The 16708-nt window shown below is 37.3% G+C and overlaps 1 protein-coding gene across 2 annotated transcripts in view; it reads right to left on the bottom strand.

Annotated features, from left to right (window-relative positions):
* Nucleotides 1–394: 394 nt before the first annotated feature.
* Nucleotides 395–16708, bottom strand: part of LAMA2 (laminin subunit alpha 2) — a 275987-nt gene continuing 259673 nt past the window's right edge. For both annotated transcript variants that reach the window (XM_027632844.1, XM_027632852.1), the window contains 7 exons: nt 12118–12230; nt 10481–10670; nt 7975–8130; nt 4408–4561; nt 3921–4051; nt 3086–3308; nt 395–652 (listed from right to left, as the gene is read on the bottom strand). In XM_027632844.1, the coding sequence (XP_027488645.1) occupies nt 495–652; nt 3086–3308; nt 3921–4051; nt 4408–4561; nt 7975–8130; nt 10481–10670; nt 12118–12230 (1125 nt within the window). In that variant the 3' untranslated portion in view covers nt 395–494. The remainder of the gene's footprint in view (nt 653–3085; nt 3309–3920; nt 4052–4407; nt 4562–7974; nt 8131–10480; nt 10671–12117; nt 12231–16708) is intronic.

Here is a 16708-nt window from a genome sequence, read left to right as displayed (position 1 = left end):
TGAAGCAAAGTAATATGCTAATGAAGGACAGAACTGTGCATGCACACAAGTGCACTGTATTTAGAATAGTAAAGGAATACAAGTTTACAGATCTACTTCACCAAAAGCATTTAAGGAGCTTTTAAGGGAGTTGGACTCAATGATCCTTATGGGTCCCATCCAATTTGAGATATTCTGTGATCCTGTGTTCCATAAAACCAGAACAACTTGCATAATACATAGTATCACTCAGCACAAGAATGATGAAACATTTGCATTTGAACTATAAGAAAAGAGATAAATAAAAATTATTGTTCTACTCCCTTAATGAAGGGGATGGGGAAGGGGTTAGTTCATGAATTCTTGTGAGATATGTTGAATTAGACATTTGAATATACCACAAACACTACTCAAATACTTGCATAAAGACATTTTATTATGAATGCATTTTAGGTATAGATTTTTTTTTAATCTGAGGTGCTTATATAAACAGACCCCTCCTGGCTGAATGACAGCTAGTTTGCAGGGCACGACAGTGGCTGAACACCCTTCAGCTCCAAAGCTTTGCTGAAGTTAATCTCTTGAGGTTTTGCAGTACCCTTGGTGAGCTTCAGAAATCGAATACATCCTTTAAAACGGATATTAGTAGTCAGCCCGAACTGGGTCACACCATCTGAAGGAGGGGGAAAAAAAAGGAGAAAGGAACTGTGTTAGTTTGAGTTGATACTTAATTTTGTTGTTTGAGAGTCCTGCAGGAAAACAGATGTCCCCAGCAATATATGAATGTTTTATTTGCTGTATATATTAATTAGTAAAAAAATTACAAAGATTATGAGTAAATGTGATAAATGCTTATCTTAGACAATAATCCACTCTTGTTTTCTTTTTCTGTCTTACCATGACAGTGGCAGAATCTGAACACATTTAAACTGCCATTGTAAATCATGGATGCAACTTGCTAGCTATAAATGGTGTATGATGCATACATGCTAGTTCAGCAGATATTCAAGTTTTCAAGCTATTTATCCACAGAATAACAGAGAAGAAAAGGCCAAAGTGTATGCAATTCTTGGCTCTAATGTCAGAAGAAAACCAGTTCCTCAGGATGGACTTCAAGGGACATTTATGGGCTTCTTTTGACAGTTTTCAAGCTGACTTTTTTTTCTTGCTGATAGTAAAGCCAGGGATTTGAGTACATCTCTTCCACTAAAGAAGGAGGGGATAGAAGTGAGGTTGGTTGGACTGAGAAACTGGAAATATTTCTCTCAATTGCTTGAAATTCATGGCCCAACTTGTTTCTCAGTGCTCTGCTACAGGGATGCACTTCGATACATATCTATGTGACTGATAAAGTAAGAGTTGCAGAAATAACTTTACACCTGTAGAGGAAAGACTGGCCATAGCATTATTCTGTTTCGCAGATGATGAGATGACTGAATCCATTTGTCCCTCCTTGCACAGGGAAGAGTGATACTAAGAGACGAGTAACAGTTTTTATGGGTACTCAGGAATTTATATTCTTGTCCATGCTGTGGTGCTGAAAATTTTCTCTACACAGAAAATTCTCCATCAGCTAATTCTAGCTGGTTTACAAATGTTTTGCACTGTTTATGCAGCCAGGAGAAGCCTCAAGAGAACGGAAAATACAAAAGCTTACTCATTTTACATAATCTCATGATACTGTGTTTCAAATTTGAGATGAAGCTGTCCAGGTATTGGAAATATTAAAACAAATCTTGGATAAGCTAGACTAGATGGCAAAAGAAGTGTGAAGTGTTTACATGTGCAGTAGGTTTATTAAATAATTTCATAACTTGCTATGTGTCTGAACTCAGGAATGTCACTTTAACATGATGTAAGGGTAGGCTTGTATGTACAGATTGCAGTGTTACTGCGATTTGTTTCTCTTGCAATATACTTCTTGACACACAGTCCAGAATGAGTTAGTAACTCCATCTGCAGTATTTCTTTAGTACTAGCTCCTATATAGAATCTTGTTTTGTTATAAAAAGGCTGCAACAAAGCTTTTTTCCCTCTGGCATAAGGTTGTTGGTCCTTATGAATAGGCATTGTGACTGAAGTACAACTCTCATATGTCAGTATCAAGGACATTTTTTAAAATGTTCCGGAGCTTGAGAGAGAAGGCTTTTTGGATGTACTATATCACACATCAGAATGGGGGGAAAATACAACTTACAGAAAATAATTTAGGAATTAACTCAGAGGTGTATTGCCATTGCCCTCAGTATTCACTAGAGTAGATACTGCAAACTTACTTTGCTTTTTTTGTTTGCAAGCTAAAGGGAAACTTTATTATAAAAGCAACAGAACTGTACTTTGTAAACATATCAACTGCGTTTTCAGAAAGTAAACTACTGTTAGATAAACTTATTGACTGTCTATGAAGAGATGAATACTAGCATTCATTATCAGTTTAGTGGAAGATAAAGCTAGCTACAGAGGTCAGCTCCGTTCTCAATCCTCTTCAATCACCTCTGCATAGAGCAATTCTCTCAAGGGTTTCCAGAATACTGATTAGCAAATTTTGATTATTTTTTTTTTCCTTTAAAAACCAGCAGACCACAAGCAAAGACATTAATCAAGAAGAGGTGGTGTCTTCTCACCTCTCTTTGCAAGCTGCCCTGCACATTCCTAAGTTCCTCAGGTTTATAGGCTGATTTACACGCATGGTTCCCTGCCTCATCCAAGGGCATACATGCATTCTTTAGTTAAAATTTGCCATTCTTCACTTAAATTTAAATTTGCCATATACTGTTACTATTACAACATAACTATTATGCTGTTACTAAATATAAAGTTTTAAGAAGGAGGCTATGTGTGTGTGTGAGCAGCAGAAGGCAGAAAGTCTGCCTGATTCTCTGTGACAGTGCCTATTTGAAATGGGGCAGAGGTATCTGTGAGACTCCCTTGGTGTTGCAGAACTTCTTGTTCTGAAACGCAGCTGGATGCAGAAATGAGCATCCATGACAACTGATACACACTTACCCATCATCTTTAATATACTGGTCCTAATTGTACCTAAGTCATTACCAAGGCAGTGTTACTAGAGCATAAGTAAAGCACAAGTTGTGTGTTACGTGCTCACCAGGATAACCTCCGACGAAGACAGGGTCATTAGTGTCCGCTGAGGTCGAGGCCCTGTTTGGGCTGCTATTATCCACCTGTTTGCCGTCAATAGTCAGCTCTAAATGGTGTTTGATCTTGTTTGCAATAACCTTGTGCCACTGTCCATCACACAAGCTGCCTGGTGCATCTGGCTCATAGACAGCAGAGAATCGGCCTGCACCATTGTCAACGTGAAACATCACCTGAAAAGCATGACATGGAAGTCAGCCAGTTTTCAAAATGGTTCTTAAGTTCTTTTTATTTATTTTTTTTGTTTAAAGTCAACATGGTCTGACTGTACACACACTCTAATTTAATACCAGACTCTATGTGGATTGCTCTCCCTCTGGGATGTGTGTTATGTCACTGAGATAAACACAAGTGGAAATGAACAAAATTGCTGTATTTCCATTTTTGGGGTCTTAGTTTTAGGGTGTTTCACAGCACCACCCCCCCCCCCCCGCCAAGCTCTCTATAGTGACAGATTAATGGCTGGTTTTCTGGACTGTGGAATAAAAGATATAAACAAGAAAACGGTATTAATGACAAAGCCTTTCCTCAAAACTTCTCATATAGTCATTAATTTAAGACCTGATGATGTCGTTTTAGGAAACTCAAGTGTTACAGAATTTTTTAAAGTATCTTTTGAAAGTGTTAAGAGACTATAGGTGTATGGAAAGTGACAAGTGTTGCATAAAGGAAAGCCCAGATATTGTTTGAGATGCCTTGAGACTGGGGTAGTAACCTTGCATTTAAACTACCTGTGCTGTCTAAAACCAATCTTCATAAAGAGACAAAACTGCTTTGCTACTCACTTTTCCACCTACTAATTCAATGCCAAGCCCATCCATTTTCTGGCTGCTGACTCCTAGAAGAACACCATTCATTCGTGTTGTACGGAATTCAAATTCCACAAGCAGGTCTGTTCCCACTCTGTATGCACCAACTTGGAGAGAAAAGGGGAAGCATAATAAAATGAAGATAAGCATTTAATACATTATTCCTAATAATCACACAAAGTGTGTTGTGAGTAATGTGAAGTAACTAAGCATTATTAATCCACTCCATTTCATGTGAAATTATGTAAATAACTGTTATGGTGGTTGTGCTTAGTGTGAGACCTTGCTAGAAAGTCATATAGTCTATGCTTAGGCAAGATAACCAAAAACGATCAATGACAGTTTCAAGTAGTGGTCTCATTTTGCCTCCAGCCAACAGGAGTTAGGTAGCACCGGGAGTTTTTGAAAGCAGAATCTCTTCTTTCTCTGTTCTTTGTCTATCAGCAGAATTGTTGTTTATTACCTGCTTTGGCAAAGCCTGTTCCATCAAAGTATGTTCCCTTCTGGGCAGTGACAAAGCATTTCCCAACACTGAAGCTGGAAGTTGGATTATCCAGGTCAACAGGTGATTCTGTCATTTTAAAATTCCTGATGCAGCCATCGATGCTGTAGATGATCTGCAGTCAATATTTCAAACAAAATGTATAACTGTGAAAGTAAGCCTAAAGTATGCAATCAAAAAGTACATTTCCTCTGCTTCTCTGCTGGATTTATGGAACTGGATAAAACTTGAATTTTACATGGCTAATGCTTAATATCTGATTGTAATTGGAATCTAATCTTAGTCATACTGAGGATGAATTACATTACTTTTCAGTGATGTGATCTGAGTCACATCTATTTGGCTTAATGGAGGGGACATAAAATAATACACCGCATAATGAAACAGCAAATTACATCAGCAATGCAGGAATTTAATGGCCTATACTTTACCTTTTTAATTGACTAGGTTATGGGGTTTGCAAGTAGATGAAGATACTGGATATAGTTCTCTGGGCTGCTGGTAATTTTACTAGGGTTTTTTTTTTTTCCTTTAATCACTTTACTGTGGGCCTAACGTTGCATGGTAAGGAGAGGTAATGCAGATACACGGCTACTAAAATGAAAAACCCTATGTAAAGGTTGTTGACTGTACGTAGTCTGATGACCACAATGATAAGCGCCACTCTGTTGGCCAGAGAGGTAAGTGGAGGCATGGAATGTACTTAGGTATAAGGAGGCTCCTGTGCAGGGCAGCAAACTGCAGCTCCAATTTGGCTTCTGCACTGGGCGCACATGATTCTGACTCCCAGTGGGTGATGTGTGCACACTTAAAATGGTGGTGTAAGTACGCAAGATCTGCCTGGGGCAGGAGTGAGAGACTACCTAGGCTACACACTGGGCTGCCCTGGGTGTGATCAGAGCATACCAACGGGTCCTCTGGAAGCCACTGGTATCTCCTCCAGAGCTTTCTCTCCTTTTTTCCCTCCAAGGTGTGCAGAAGCTGCATTTTGGTTCTCAGATTCAGACAAGGGCTTTGATCTTTGACTTAGAATTAAAAAAGTCTATCCCTGATATCAGTGGGAGAGAGGAAAATGATAAAACACATACTTTGAGAAAAAAAAGAAGATATATTCATAAGCAGAACAGTAGAAAGGAGGAAAATAAACATCTGTGTATAAAATACAGCCTAGAAATATGAGCAAATACAGAAAGGATAGAGGTACATCTGCAGAGACAAGTCTTGACTCTGCACACTACCTCCTCTAACAGTATTCTGACTAGTAATTGAAAGAATTTCCAAGAATTTTCTTGTAAATCAAAGATGTATGTACCGTGAAATTATATAGCTTATTACAGCTAAATATACCTGTACAAAATTTTCATGAGAACTTGAGCAATATCACTGAATAAATTCAGTTCTGAGCTGAACAATGCTTTCTGTCAGATTCTTCATAAATAGACCTTTTTGTAATTTCTAAGTGAAAGTCATCTCCAAATCAACAAGTTTTGTTATCAACAAAGGAAAATGCCAGAAAAGAAAACAAATCTTTCCATCTTCACTGCAAGAATAAATCACAGAAATGCAAGATATGTAGACAACTCAATAACGTTCTCTAGTTTAAAATTTCCCTTTGCTTATGGAAAAGTAAATCTGGTGACACATTAGCATGGTAATATAACCTCTGTTGCTGAAAGCAGAGTTTTGTGTGTTTAAAATGTGAGTTCTGCTGAATCCAAATAAGTAGGTATCAGTCTTCTGCACTGAATAGAAAGCCAACCCACCTCTGGTTATATAATCAATTAGTGTCTAAAAAGGCTAATGAATGTTTAGAAGAAAGTCTTAATTAAGATAACATATCCTTTCAACTTTGCTTCAGAGCCTTTACATGAAGTCTACAACACAACACTCTCTTAATACATCACTGGGTGTGTATTTTATTGAGAATGATTGGAAGACAAGCACTGGTTTTTACATGGCATTTGAAGTCACAGTTTCATTTAAGTCCCAAAGCACTTAAGACTATCAGAATCTCAGACTGTTACTGCCAGACTGAGCCATTTATCTGCATGGGTTTCGTCCATTACTTCTGACAAAGAGCAATAGGTAAGGATTTAGTGTTATCTTTCTCCTTAGATTAGTATTTGTAAATTGCAGGTATATTTCAAAGAGCATGATTTGATACTACTATGAATTATGTGTTGTGGGTAATTAAGTATTGCTTTTGTTTTTCAATGTCTCAGATTTGTCTTGGTAAATCCAAATTATCAGTAGATTTGCCTCAGTTTGAGTGTTCTGCACAATTAATTATTTGCTGAGAAACATTATCTTACAAATCAGTTTTCTTTATGAAATACAACTCTCAGATGTAGAGTGGTTACTTATACCCTTTGTTCCCTGTCCATGAGTTATTACAGGGACTTACTTAAGCAGGACCTAGGAATTCCTTTTCTGTATTTATTTTGTCCACCCAAATTGGGGGACTCTTGCCTGTTTATAGACTAGTATTTGCCATTCCGTAATGGTCTTGCAGTTTCTTTGGCAGTCTGTTTTGTTTCCTTACCAGATTTGTACTTTTGCCTTCTCTTTACTGATTCTATACAACTGCCCAGGATGAACCCAGACAGAGCTGATACTCACATTCTATTTTTTGTGTTTCTGAATTGTGCTGCACTAGATGGCTAATTTGTTGTTCGCTATAATTAAATTCACTCAAGTTCAGGCTTCTACTTCAAAAGAACCCTCTGCAGAGAGAGAAAAATAAGGCACAGAAGAGGTTTCTCTCTGATTCAGATACTGATGTATCTGGTGAGGCTGGAAGGGCATCAAGAAAGTGAAATGACTGAAATGAAGTTGTGTAGATAGATGCAGTAAATGGCTTGGGTGAGAGAGTACAGTGTTCCTAGCTAATTCTACAAAGTTTAGGCCAAACTTATATTCACTTCTCTGGGCTCTCCGTTTTTTCAAGGTATGTTCTGTGTCAGCATGGAAGCCGGCCATTTGAACTGAAACAGTGATAAATTGATATATGAACATTTGATTTGGAAACAGAAAGACTACAGCAGAATTTTAATGGCCTTACTTCAAAACACATTCTCTCCTCTTTTAGTAATACCAATACACAACTGATTACTACAGTAAGTAGCAGTACTATTGGGTACTTTGTCCAGGGTAATTTTGGCTTCTGCTGCTTCTTGTAGGAGGTGCTTTCACTGTTTATTAGCATTTGTTGCTAGATGAGTTACAGCAACGGGAAAGGGCAAGTGGTACTCAGGAACCTAAATGCTACCTGCACAGTGATCCAAGTGGATACAAGTGTATGGAACTTCCTGATTTTCCAAAAGAGTAACTCTGCTATTTCTATTTGTATTTTTTGTTGCATTAACTGGATTCCAAGTGAAAGGATGTAATGTACCTCTCCTAAGGTCCATTTTATTCATATTCTTGAGCAATCTGAGGGAAAAGCAAAACAAGACAAAACTGGGAAGACACTAGTACCAATCAAAACATACTTAAGGAGTGTAAGATAACCTAAACAAATTTGCTTACCGGACCAATTCTTCTGGTTGTGTAGTTAATGGGCAATCCTCCGACATACAGCATTCCTACAACATCTAATATATCAGCTTTCTTGGGGCTAACAGTCCTGTTTGAAATATCATCTACTATAAGGTTTCCTTCTTGCTTTGTTCGAATTACTTTTATCTAGAAAGACACACAAATGCAATACAATTACAGATAGTTTTCTGACAACAAAGCATTTCCAGATTGTAACCAGCCTTACAGTCCAAAATATGTAATAATACAGGAGAAAGTAGTAGGAGTGGTTACAGAAGTACCATGGAGCAACTATGAGTGATATTTATGGAGCAAAGCTCCTGAGCAATGTTTTGTGCAAACATTTTGACTGTCTTTTAATTGCATCTGGGTTAGGAGGCATCACGACGATTATTTATTAGAATTACTGAAAAGACTTGAGGTTCCTTTAAAAAGCTTTATCATATTATAATAGGCATTGCACAATTTTTTTTCCCTGGAATTAGACTGCAATTTTAAGGACTGAGAATAGTAAATTCTGAATGTTAATGGTACTGGTTGCAAATCTTTATTGCAGCACACATTTGCAGACAATATTGAGTTTATGATTCCACTAGTTTGGACATGCCTCAGGTCATAGTTCATGCTAGAGCAAATATAATACCAACCATGTTCTGTCGGTATTATGACTTCTGCTCAGACAAATGGGCTGTGAATTGCATAGAGGAAGTGCAGTTGCTGAAGAGCTGAGTAAATTCTACCCCAACAACCACAGACCAATGTCTTTTCAAAGGTTTATACTGAAACATCTACAAATCAGTATAATAATAGTTCTGCATAAAAAAGGGATAAATACATCATGCATATTAGTGGATTTCTAAAGAGCACAGTATGTGGCTCACCAGAGTAGCAAAGAGAGACAAAGAGTATTTTTTGGCTTTTCTTTAGTGTGGCTGCTTCTGTTTCAGCGTGGCAGCATATCTGTCATGCAAGGGGAATGACTGAACACTGACAACAGTGGCCTGAAGGTGAGGGACTGAACTTGGTGTTTACAGGCAACTGTAAATTTGAGATGGATAACTACACCTTGGGCAGAAGAAGGATTAGGTGAGTGAGACAGGAACTGGGAACAGATACCCTTGCAGAGAACCTAAAAAGATACCAGCAACACGATGTGTGACTTCTGTAGGCCTGAAGGAAATGTTTTAACCTAAATCATTTCATATGGAGAAAAGGCTGCCATTAAGGGATTATTTTGAGGAAAAGCCCCTGCTTTCTTAGAAACAAAGACTGTGGCCTTTTCTTAAAGACATTGCCTTCCCTCCTCCCCCCTCTCAAAATGGATTTTCATGTGCTTTTTGGGAATTGTGACTTTGTCTTCATTCTCCCCTACAGAAATAGGATCTGCAACAAGGGGCCCTCTCTTGTGGAGTGTCAAGTTGTATGCCCCAAAAACACAATCCTCCTTTAAGAAATACATGCTCCAGACAGTACTCTTAGAATAAAGAGGGCATGGCTAAAGAACAAAAACATATCTCTTCTGTATGTACAGAGGGACTAGCAAGAAGGGGCCTTGGTCTACTGCCAGTGCTCCTAGATATTATATTGCCTAAACCAGATAAATTATGAATACAACTTCATTTTTCCACTTATGAAATGCCTTGGTGTAGAGCAGTTGGTATCATCAAAAAGTTCATGACTAAAAATCCAGTGAAAATAAAATTCCTGGAGAACAGAGTGGGAATGAAGCAATTAAAGTGTAAGAGAAAATGCAATTAGATTTTCTCCTGATTTGGTGATGAGATGCGGGTGGTGAATTTCCAAAGATCTGTACAAAATTCAGTATATCTTATAGTATATAATTTGAAAACATAGTTATATGTATTCTTTTCTTCACTGTCTTTATTGGTGCCTTCCAGCATGTTACCTAATGAATATACTATGTGTCTGTTGTCCTTGCCCACTAAATACTAAATTTCACGGTTGTGATATTATTCCTAAATGCTACAGGCATTGCCTATAATGCTTCCCCTCATAGAGTCACGGATGGAGCTGTCAAATACATCCATGTATATCATATTTATTCCTTAAGGAATTAATAATCCAGGGAAGGTTTACTTGCATGTTACCTCTTTTTTTTCCTTTATTTTTCTTATTCTTAGCACCATGCTTAACAATGACATTATTAATGTAGAAACAACTGGCTTTAATGATGTATTCCATCATTGTGAGCTGATACTCACCTGAGCCCTATTAGGCAGGAAGGAACATTTCCTGCAGTTCCTTACCATAAATGGGACATATTTTAAATATGTCCAGAAATATGTTCCCTGAAGGACAAATTTCCGCGTTCCAGTGAATCTGAAAACTCAAATTTTGCTAGATGATTTTTTCCCCAGAAAGTCTTAGTTTACACAAGTTTTGGCTTGTGTAAATTACATTTTGAAAATATCTTAGGGCCAAAAAAAGCTCACTCTTAGCATTACAAAGAATAACATAGCATTAGAGACTATTATACCTTGTGCCACTGGCCATCATTTATTTTGTTTGGAACCACTGTGTTGGTGTCTCCACTCCCCAGATCATAACTGAAGTAAGGCAGACCATTCTTTATCTGAACTGTAGCAAAATCAGCATGGTTGATGCGGGCCATATAAAACAGCAAGCCAGAATCAGCTGTTGTTCGCAGTTCAAATTCAATTGTAAGTCTAGAAATCAAACAAACAGGAAAACCATAACCAAGGAAAAGATATTTGGAGTCAGGGAGTAGACAAATTCATCTGCTTTACCTTTTTGTGTTCCGCTAAAAAAACTTTACAGTTGGTGGCCAATTCTATCTGTCCGTTAGAGTTCAAGAAAAATAATTTGATTATATGCAACTTGCATTTCACACATATCTGATCCCTGACATGCGAGTGTTCATTAGTCCCTACAAAACCACAATCTTGGCATAGAATTTCAAGATATAATTCTCAGCTGCAGCTGTAGCAGCTAGAAAAATCCCAGCACTTGTAAAATTCCAGCAGCGTTTTCCATCATCCACACAATACTCACAAAGAGGAGAGAGCTGTAGTGACAGCTGGCAAATGTTGAATTTCTAATGAGTTGTATTGCCTGAAGTCAGGTTGCAAAACTTTTAAAGATGCAGAGAGAAGAGTATACAATGAGGATATAAAATACTTATTCTGATTTCTCCCAATAGAAAATGAGGCTGTGCCTGAGCAGGTCTGCTGACCCCTCAGACAGAATGGTGATGCCGAGAACCTCCTCTACAGCAAAGAACTGTGAAGAAATTATTTCGATTCTCTAGATGCTAAGGTTGTACTGGCAACACATCACTAACCTAGCTCAAGTTGGGCTGCGAAGTCAGTACCTGAAAGTAGTTGATAATATAAATGTGAAAAATCATTTCAAGAAAATGATCAGGCCAGGATCATTCCTACTTTTCTAAAATTAGCGTATGTGAAAATATGCAGTACAACATCTTTATAGGGAAAAATAAGTGTGAGCCTCATGGATTTGTAAACTATAAGGTAACAAAAGTGCTTAGCAGTGGGACATGGCATATTTGTTAATGACCACGTGCCTTCAGAGAAAAAATGAAGAATTAACAAGTTATAGCTTCACAAATCAATTGAAAATAGCTGCATTTTCATACACAGTTCACAGAATTCCTTTGCATGTCAACATCTATATGTATATATTGTTATACTTTATGAGGCCGATGTCATTATGTCTGTTTAGTGTGCAAGCTTGATCTTAACTACTGGAGGAAAGATGAAAAAAGTTTTTCTTATTAAAAGAAATTATCAAGTTACTGAATAAAAAAACTTTCTTCTGAGAAAGCAATCTATGAACTCAGTTGGATGACATGGATACATTCTTCTGTTTGTTTTTCTGAAAATCTATTTGGGATCTGTGCGTGCCCAAAGAAAGAGGAAAACTGTTTCTGTGACAGCTACTTAGGTGGGCACTTCATTGCCTAGATTTCACGCTTTAATGCTATTTTAGGTTTGGTTAATGAAATGAATTAGTCATAGAATGTGATCTTTTTCAGATTATGTCCATAATTTTGGGAGATGCTTTTGAGAGTATGAGGAGGGGCATTTTATTTTGACATTATTCCACCAAAACTCATTGCTGAAACAATCATACCTGTTTTTCACTTTGGTGTCATCAAATGCAACTGCAATATGGCTGTTCCTTGAAAGACCAAACTGCTTTCCACCTTCCAAAATGGATGGTACTATGTCAGCAGCACAGGAATCCTGCAAAATATACAGCAATCATCCAAACATCATATTTTTTTATCTGTCTCAGCTGTGTATAGGCTGCGAGTCTTCCAGCTTCCAATATTCAGGACAGAATATTCTACCTAGTTGAGAGACTGGCCCTGTTATAAAGCAGTATGACAGGAACTTGGTTTAAAAGCAGAGCTCATTAAGCCAGTTGTAAAAGCAAATAAAAGTAATATACGAACATCGCTGCTTTTACGCTTCCATCAGTGGACATTTACAAGAGTCTTAAGTGATTTCCAGGCAGCTCAGTGTACTCTTAACTCCCATGACTGAGTTTTACACAGTAGGATGCCCTCTTACAAAAATGTAGCAAGATCTAAGTTTTAAAGCTAAGCTTTGTTGGTGACCTGAAATATAGTCACCTTAAAAATAATGAGTTAAAAGTAGTTTCAGATCCTGCACCTTTCAGTGAGTCCTCCATTTTACTTCTTTATATTGTTTTATAACTGTAATCTTTGTTTAATGTGCTGTTCTTTTCTGCAGTGCTGCTGAAAGGCCCCTCAAAACAATAAGGGAATCTGAATAACTGATGGATAGACATAACAACTGTTGAACTCCCTGAGCTGTCTAATGTAGACACATTACCCAGGGAATAAAGAAAGAAACCCCTCCCTGTCTGTTCCACCTCTATTAATCTTGAAGTGGTGCAACAATGCAAGGTAAAATATCTTCTGCCCACTATAATTTTCTCTTTTTAATTTCACTAGATCTTTTACTCTCTGGCCCTAAAGCTCTTGTATAGGGGTGCCTGGGGCAATGTGAGACCATGGTAATTACCAGCTCCTACTCATGTCTAGCTTTTGCCTCCCACTGAGAGTATTGTGAAGAAACTACTCAAAGGATCTAACGAAACACAATATCAGGACAATACCGCTGGGAAAAAAAACAAACTTTGATAGCTGCAAGCTCTGTTTTTAAGCACTGTGTCTGCTATCATTTTGGGTTGGTGACAGTCTCTTATTTGAGCCCTGACTCAGCAGGGACCTGCAAAGCACAAGGTGCAGTCCCTTGCTTTCAAATAGTTCTTTCTGTGAAACATTTTGAAAATATCATGAGTGACTCAGGCATTGGGATTTCAGCTGCAAAGAGGAAATTTCTTTCCCTTTCTCACTCATTCAGTAATGTTGTATTTTTTGTTTTCACACATCACAAAGATCTTCACGAAAGTATAGAGCACTTCTAAAAATTAGTTTTCCATAATGAAATGAATGCTCTAGTTTGAATATGACACAGTAGAACACCATGCATTATGACAAGTACACATCAATATGCAATGAAGGGGAAAACCAGGGAAAATTCAGTAGGATCAAATGAAATTATGAATGTGTGACATCCATCTTCCAGCAATCATCAAATAGGGAAAAAAATAATATTCCCATAATGCAGGGTTAAAGTTTTGAATTATTTTAAGCTTTGCAGGCTTATCTAGAAGTTTAACAACTATGTTAATAGTAATGCTATGGATATAATACTTTCAATAACATTTGGACTTGCTAAAATTTGAAGATTTTAAAGGAAAAAAACTAAATGGAAGAAAAATCATTAGGGCATATTTAAAAATCTTCCAGACTTTATTCACAAGCCTGTGTCTGCCTTCATTCTATCAAAGAACTGCCAGCTTTACAGCCTTCACAAGACTGTGCACTAAGTGGATCATTGGACTGTATTTAAATATCTCAGCTTTGTATTTTCAGTAATGGTCTTAATGTGTCCTGGCTGTTTAATAATCTTCCATATTCCATCAGTGTGTCAAGACTGAACTCTTTAGCTGCACTTTACTTCAGTCTTGTCAGATGTCAGGGACTTGACTGGTAGGTCAAGAAACTAGGTGTGTCTGGCAGTGGAAATAGGAACAGAAAAGCCCACTGGTGGACTGTCACACATTCTCATTTGCTGTATTAGCAATTGCAAAGAAAGCAATTAGTGGAAAAAGGGAGCATTGAAGCAGTCCAAAGAGTTCACTAAATACTGTTAATAAAACAATGCAGTAACGCATGAAGCAATAGTGGAAAATACCATCATGGAGTCAAATGCAGAAGTAATGCTGGCGCTCTTCATTTCATTGGCAAGTGAATCCTGAGAAGCAGTGAACAATGTGAGGCAGAAGCAGCAGTTACCCAATGTTGAGAAACATTCTGGCATCTATAGCAAGCAGGAGCAGCAGATTGGTGACAGATGTTATTTCCCAAATGTCCTACTCTTTGATCTTGCCTTGCTTTTAGTAGAGGGTAGGTTTTTTCTCATTTGGGATTAAACTGCCCTCCCCTTTTTCATGCAGATGGACAGTGGAGAAAAAAAGTCCTAAAAGGACTTAAATAGAACAGATACTTTATTTAAGCCTACTATGTGCAAATAGTTTTTTCTGCTGTATATTTTGCATATACAGTCTTTCTACTCTGAGATTCTGTATCATTTACTGCCATATGAATATTATCTCTTTACCACACTGTAGTTACTTATTTGTTGCAACATTCCCCCGAAAAATAGTTTGGAGAATGTACTTACATTATATGAACGTAAACTAACCAAAACTTTGCCTTATTTAAATTACTTTCAAGTCTTCAACATACTAACACAGTTTCAATTTTTCCAAGAGAGAAGTAGAGTAATAGTGTTTTATTTAGATCTTTATTTTGAATTTCTATTTCAAAATACCATGGCTCTAGATATGTTGATATAGAAAACTCACCTAGTTACAATGGAACTAGTTTCCAATATTGAGAAGATCTATTCCTTCCAATTTTGCTATTTAAAAGTTAGTGCTTATAGGCTAAGAAAGTGTGCACTTGCTCTTTCATGCACTTCTGTGTTGTTTTGTTTTGTTTATTAGGCTTAATCAGGAGATATTATGTCTACATTCCTTCACTACAGTGACCATTAAACTGGACAATCCTTTTACCTTGTTGCCTGGTTCCTTATCTTTCTACGGTAGCCTTACTGTACAGTAAATTTGCTTTCAGCTCCAAACAAAACCACATTGCAACCCTTGTGCTACAACTACTCCACCTTGTGGGAACGAATCAAAATCGCTGCCCTAGAGCATTAAAAGGACGACATTTATAACTCTGGAGCCTTAATAACTAAGATGGAGCTTGCCTATGTTGAACCCAAGGCTCCCATTTCCAGGCACACAGATGGCTGCATGTGATGTCGAGACTTCACTTCAGAAAAGTCCTTTTAGATAAATCTGTGCCATATGTACCTGGACAATGAAGGTGGCCATGATTCTCAAATACAAAATTTACTTTAATGAGTTAGGGGTTTTGGACCAACTTTTGTACCATTTTAGAAATCCTTCCTAAGGAAAACCAGATATGAATTCTGAAAACGAGAGTGTTCACTGGGAGTGACTGTGGCAATGAATTCAGGTTACTTTGTCTCTCACTTATGGACTTACAGCCTCATTGAAAATCACAACTGTTTCTGTTTGGGGTTTTTTTTAATGTCCTTCATGCATGTCCTTGATAATATTAATCTCTAAGTCACACAAAAAAACCCAATATAAACAAATTTGGTATTCTGTAATGTTGAGTCAGTGAGGACGTGTGAAACGGGAACAAAGATTTAACTTAACCTAAAATGGTTAAAAGATTTTCTGAAGCCAATCTGTGAGAAATTTTCAAAATTACTGACTCCTTTGTATTTGCTATATATTAAATATTACAGTTGTTAACTTCTCAAAACTGTCTTATTATGATAGTGTAAATTCTGATAGTGTAAACAGGCTCCTAACTTGGGCATGTGCAGTTTTTTCACACTTTTTGGAAACCTCACTCATACTTAACTAGAGCCTGCATAAACCTGTGGGTTGTATGCAGGTTCAACAACATGCAAAGGCTTTTTCCACCAATAATATCTTCCAGTGTATATATTATTCAGTTTAATATTCAGATATCTAAGCATATATTTTCTGGACAGTAAAATGTTGTATCAACTTACAAAACTACTACACTTGTGACAGAAGAAATTTCTTCCTTCAATTTTGTTGTATAAGGCTGCTTATTATTATCTAGCTATTTAAGATTACTGATAACAACAGCTGTCCTCAATTTAGTAGTGATGGAGTTTCATTTTGTAAGTCTCCTGAATAAAGTTATAAAATAGCAGTGGAGGAGTTGCCATATCGAACAGATCTCCTGGTTTACCTTTTTTTTCATCCTGTCACTAACATGGTTGTTATTATGCACATCAGAGAACAGCACGAAAAATCATAATGACACAGATTTCCCATAGGAAAATTCTCCTTTCAACCCCAAGCAGATATTGGTTGGGTTACATCCTGAGGTGTAAGGGTTTATGGCTAAGCATGCAAGCCAAAGAGAATTCTAATGCTATATCATTCTTTAAATCGCTGTCGTGATAATACAAGCAAATGAGATCAACTAATTTTCCATTATCCACAGGTTTTACTGACCTGCAACAAGATGTTGCCTTTACAGTATCATGTT

This window comes from Corapipo altera, unplaced genomic scaffold (genome assembly GCF_003945725.1).
Source record: "Corapipo altera isolate COAL_440 unplaced genomic scaffold, ASM394572v1 2b, whole genome shotgun sequence".
NCBI lineage: Eukaryota > Metazoa > Chordata > Aves > Passeriformes > Pipridae > Corapipo > Corapipo altera.
The sequence above is the reverse complement of the archived record's forward strand: the minus strand, read 5'-3'. Positions and strand labels throughout refer to the sequence as shown.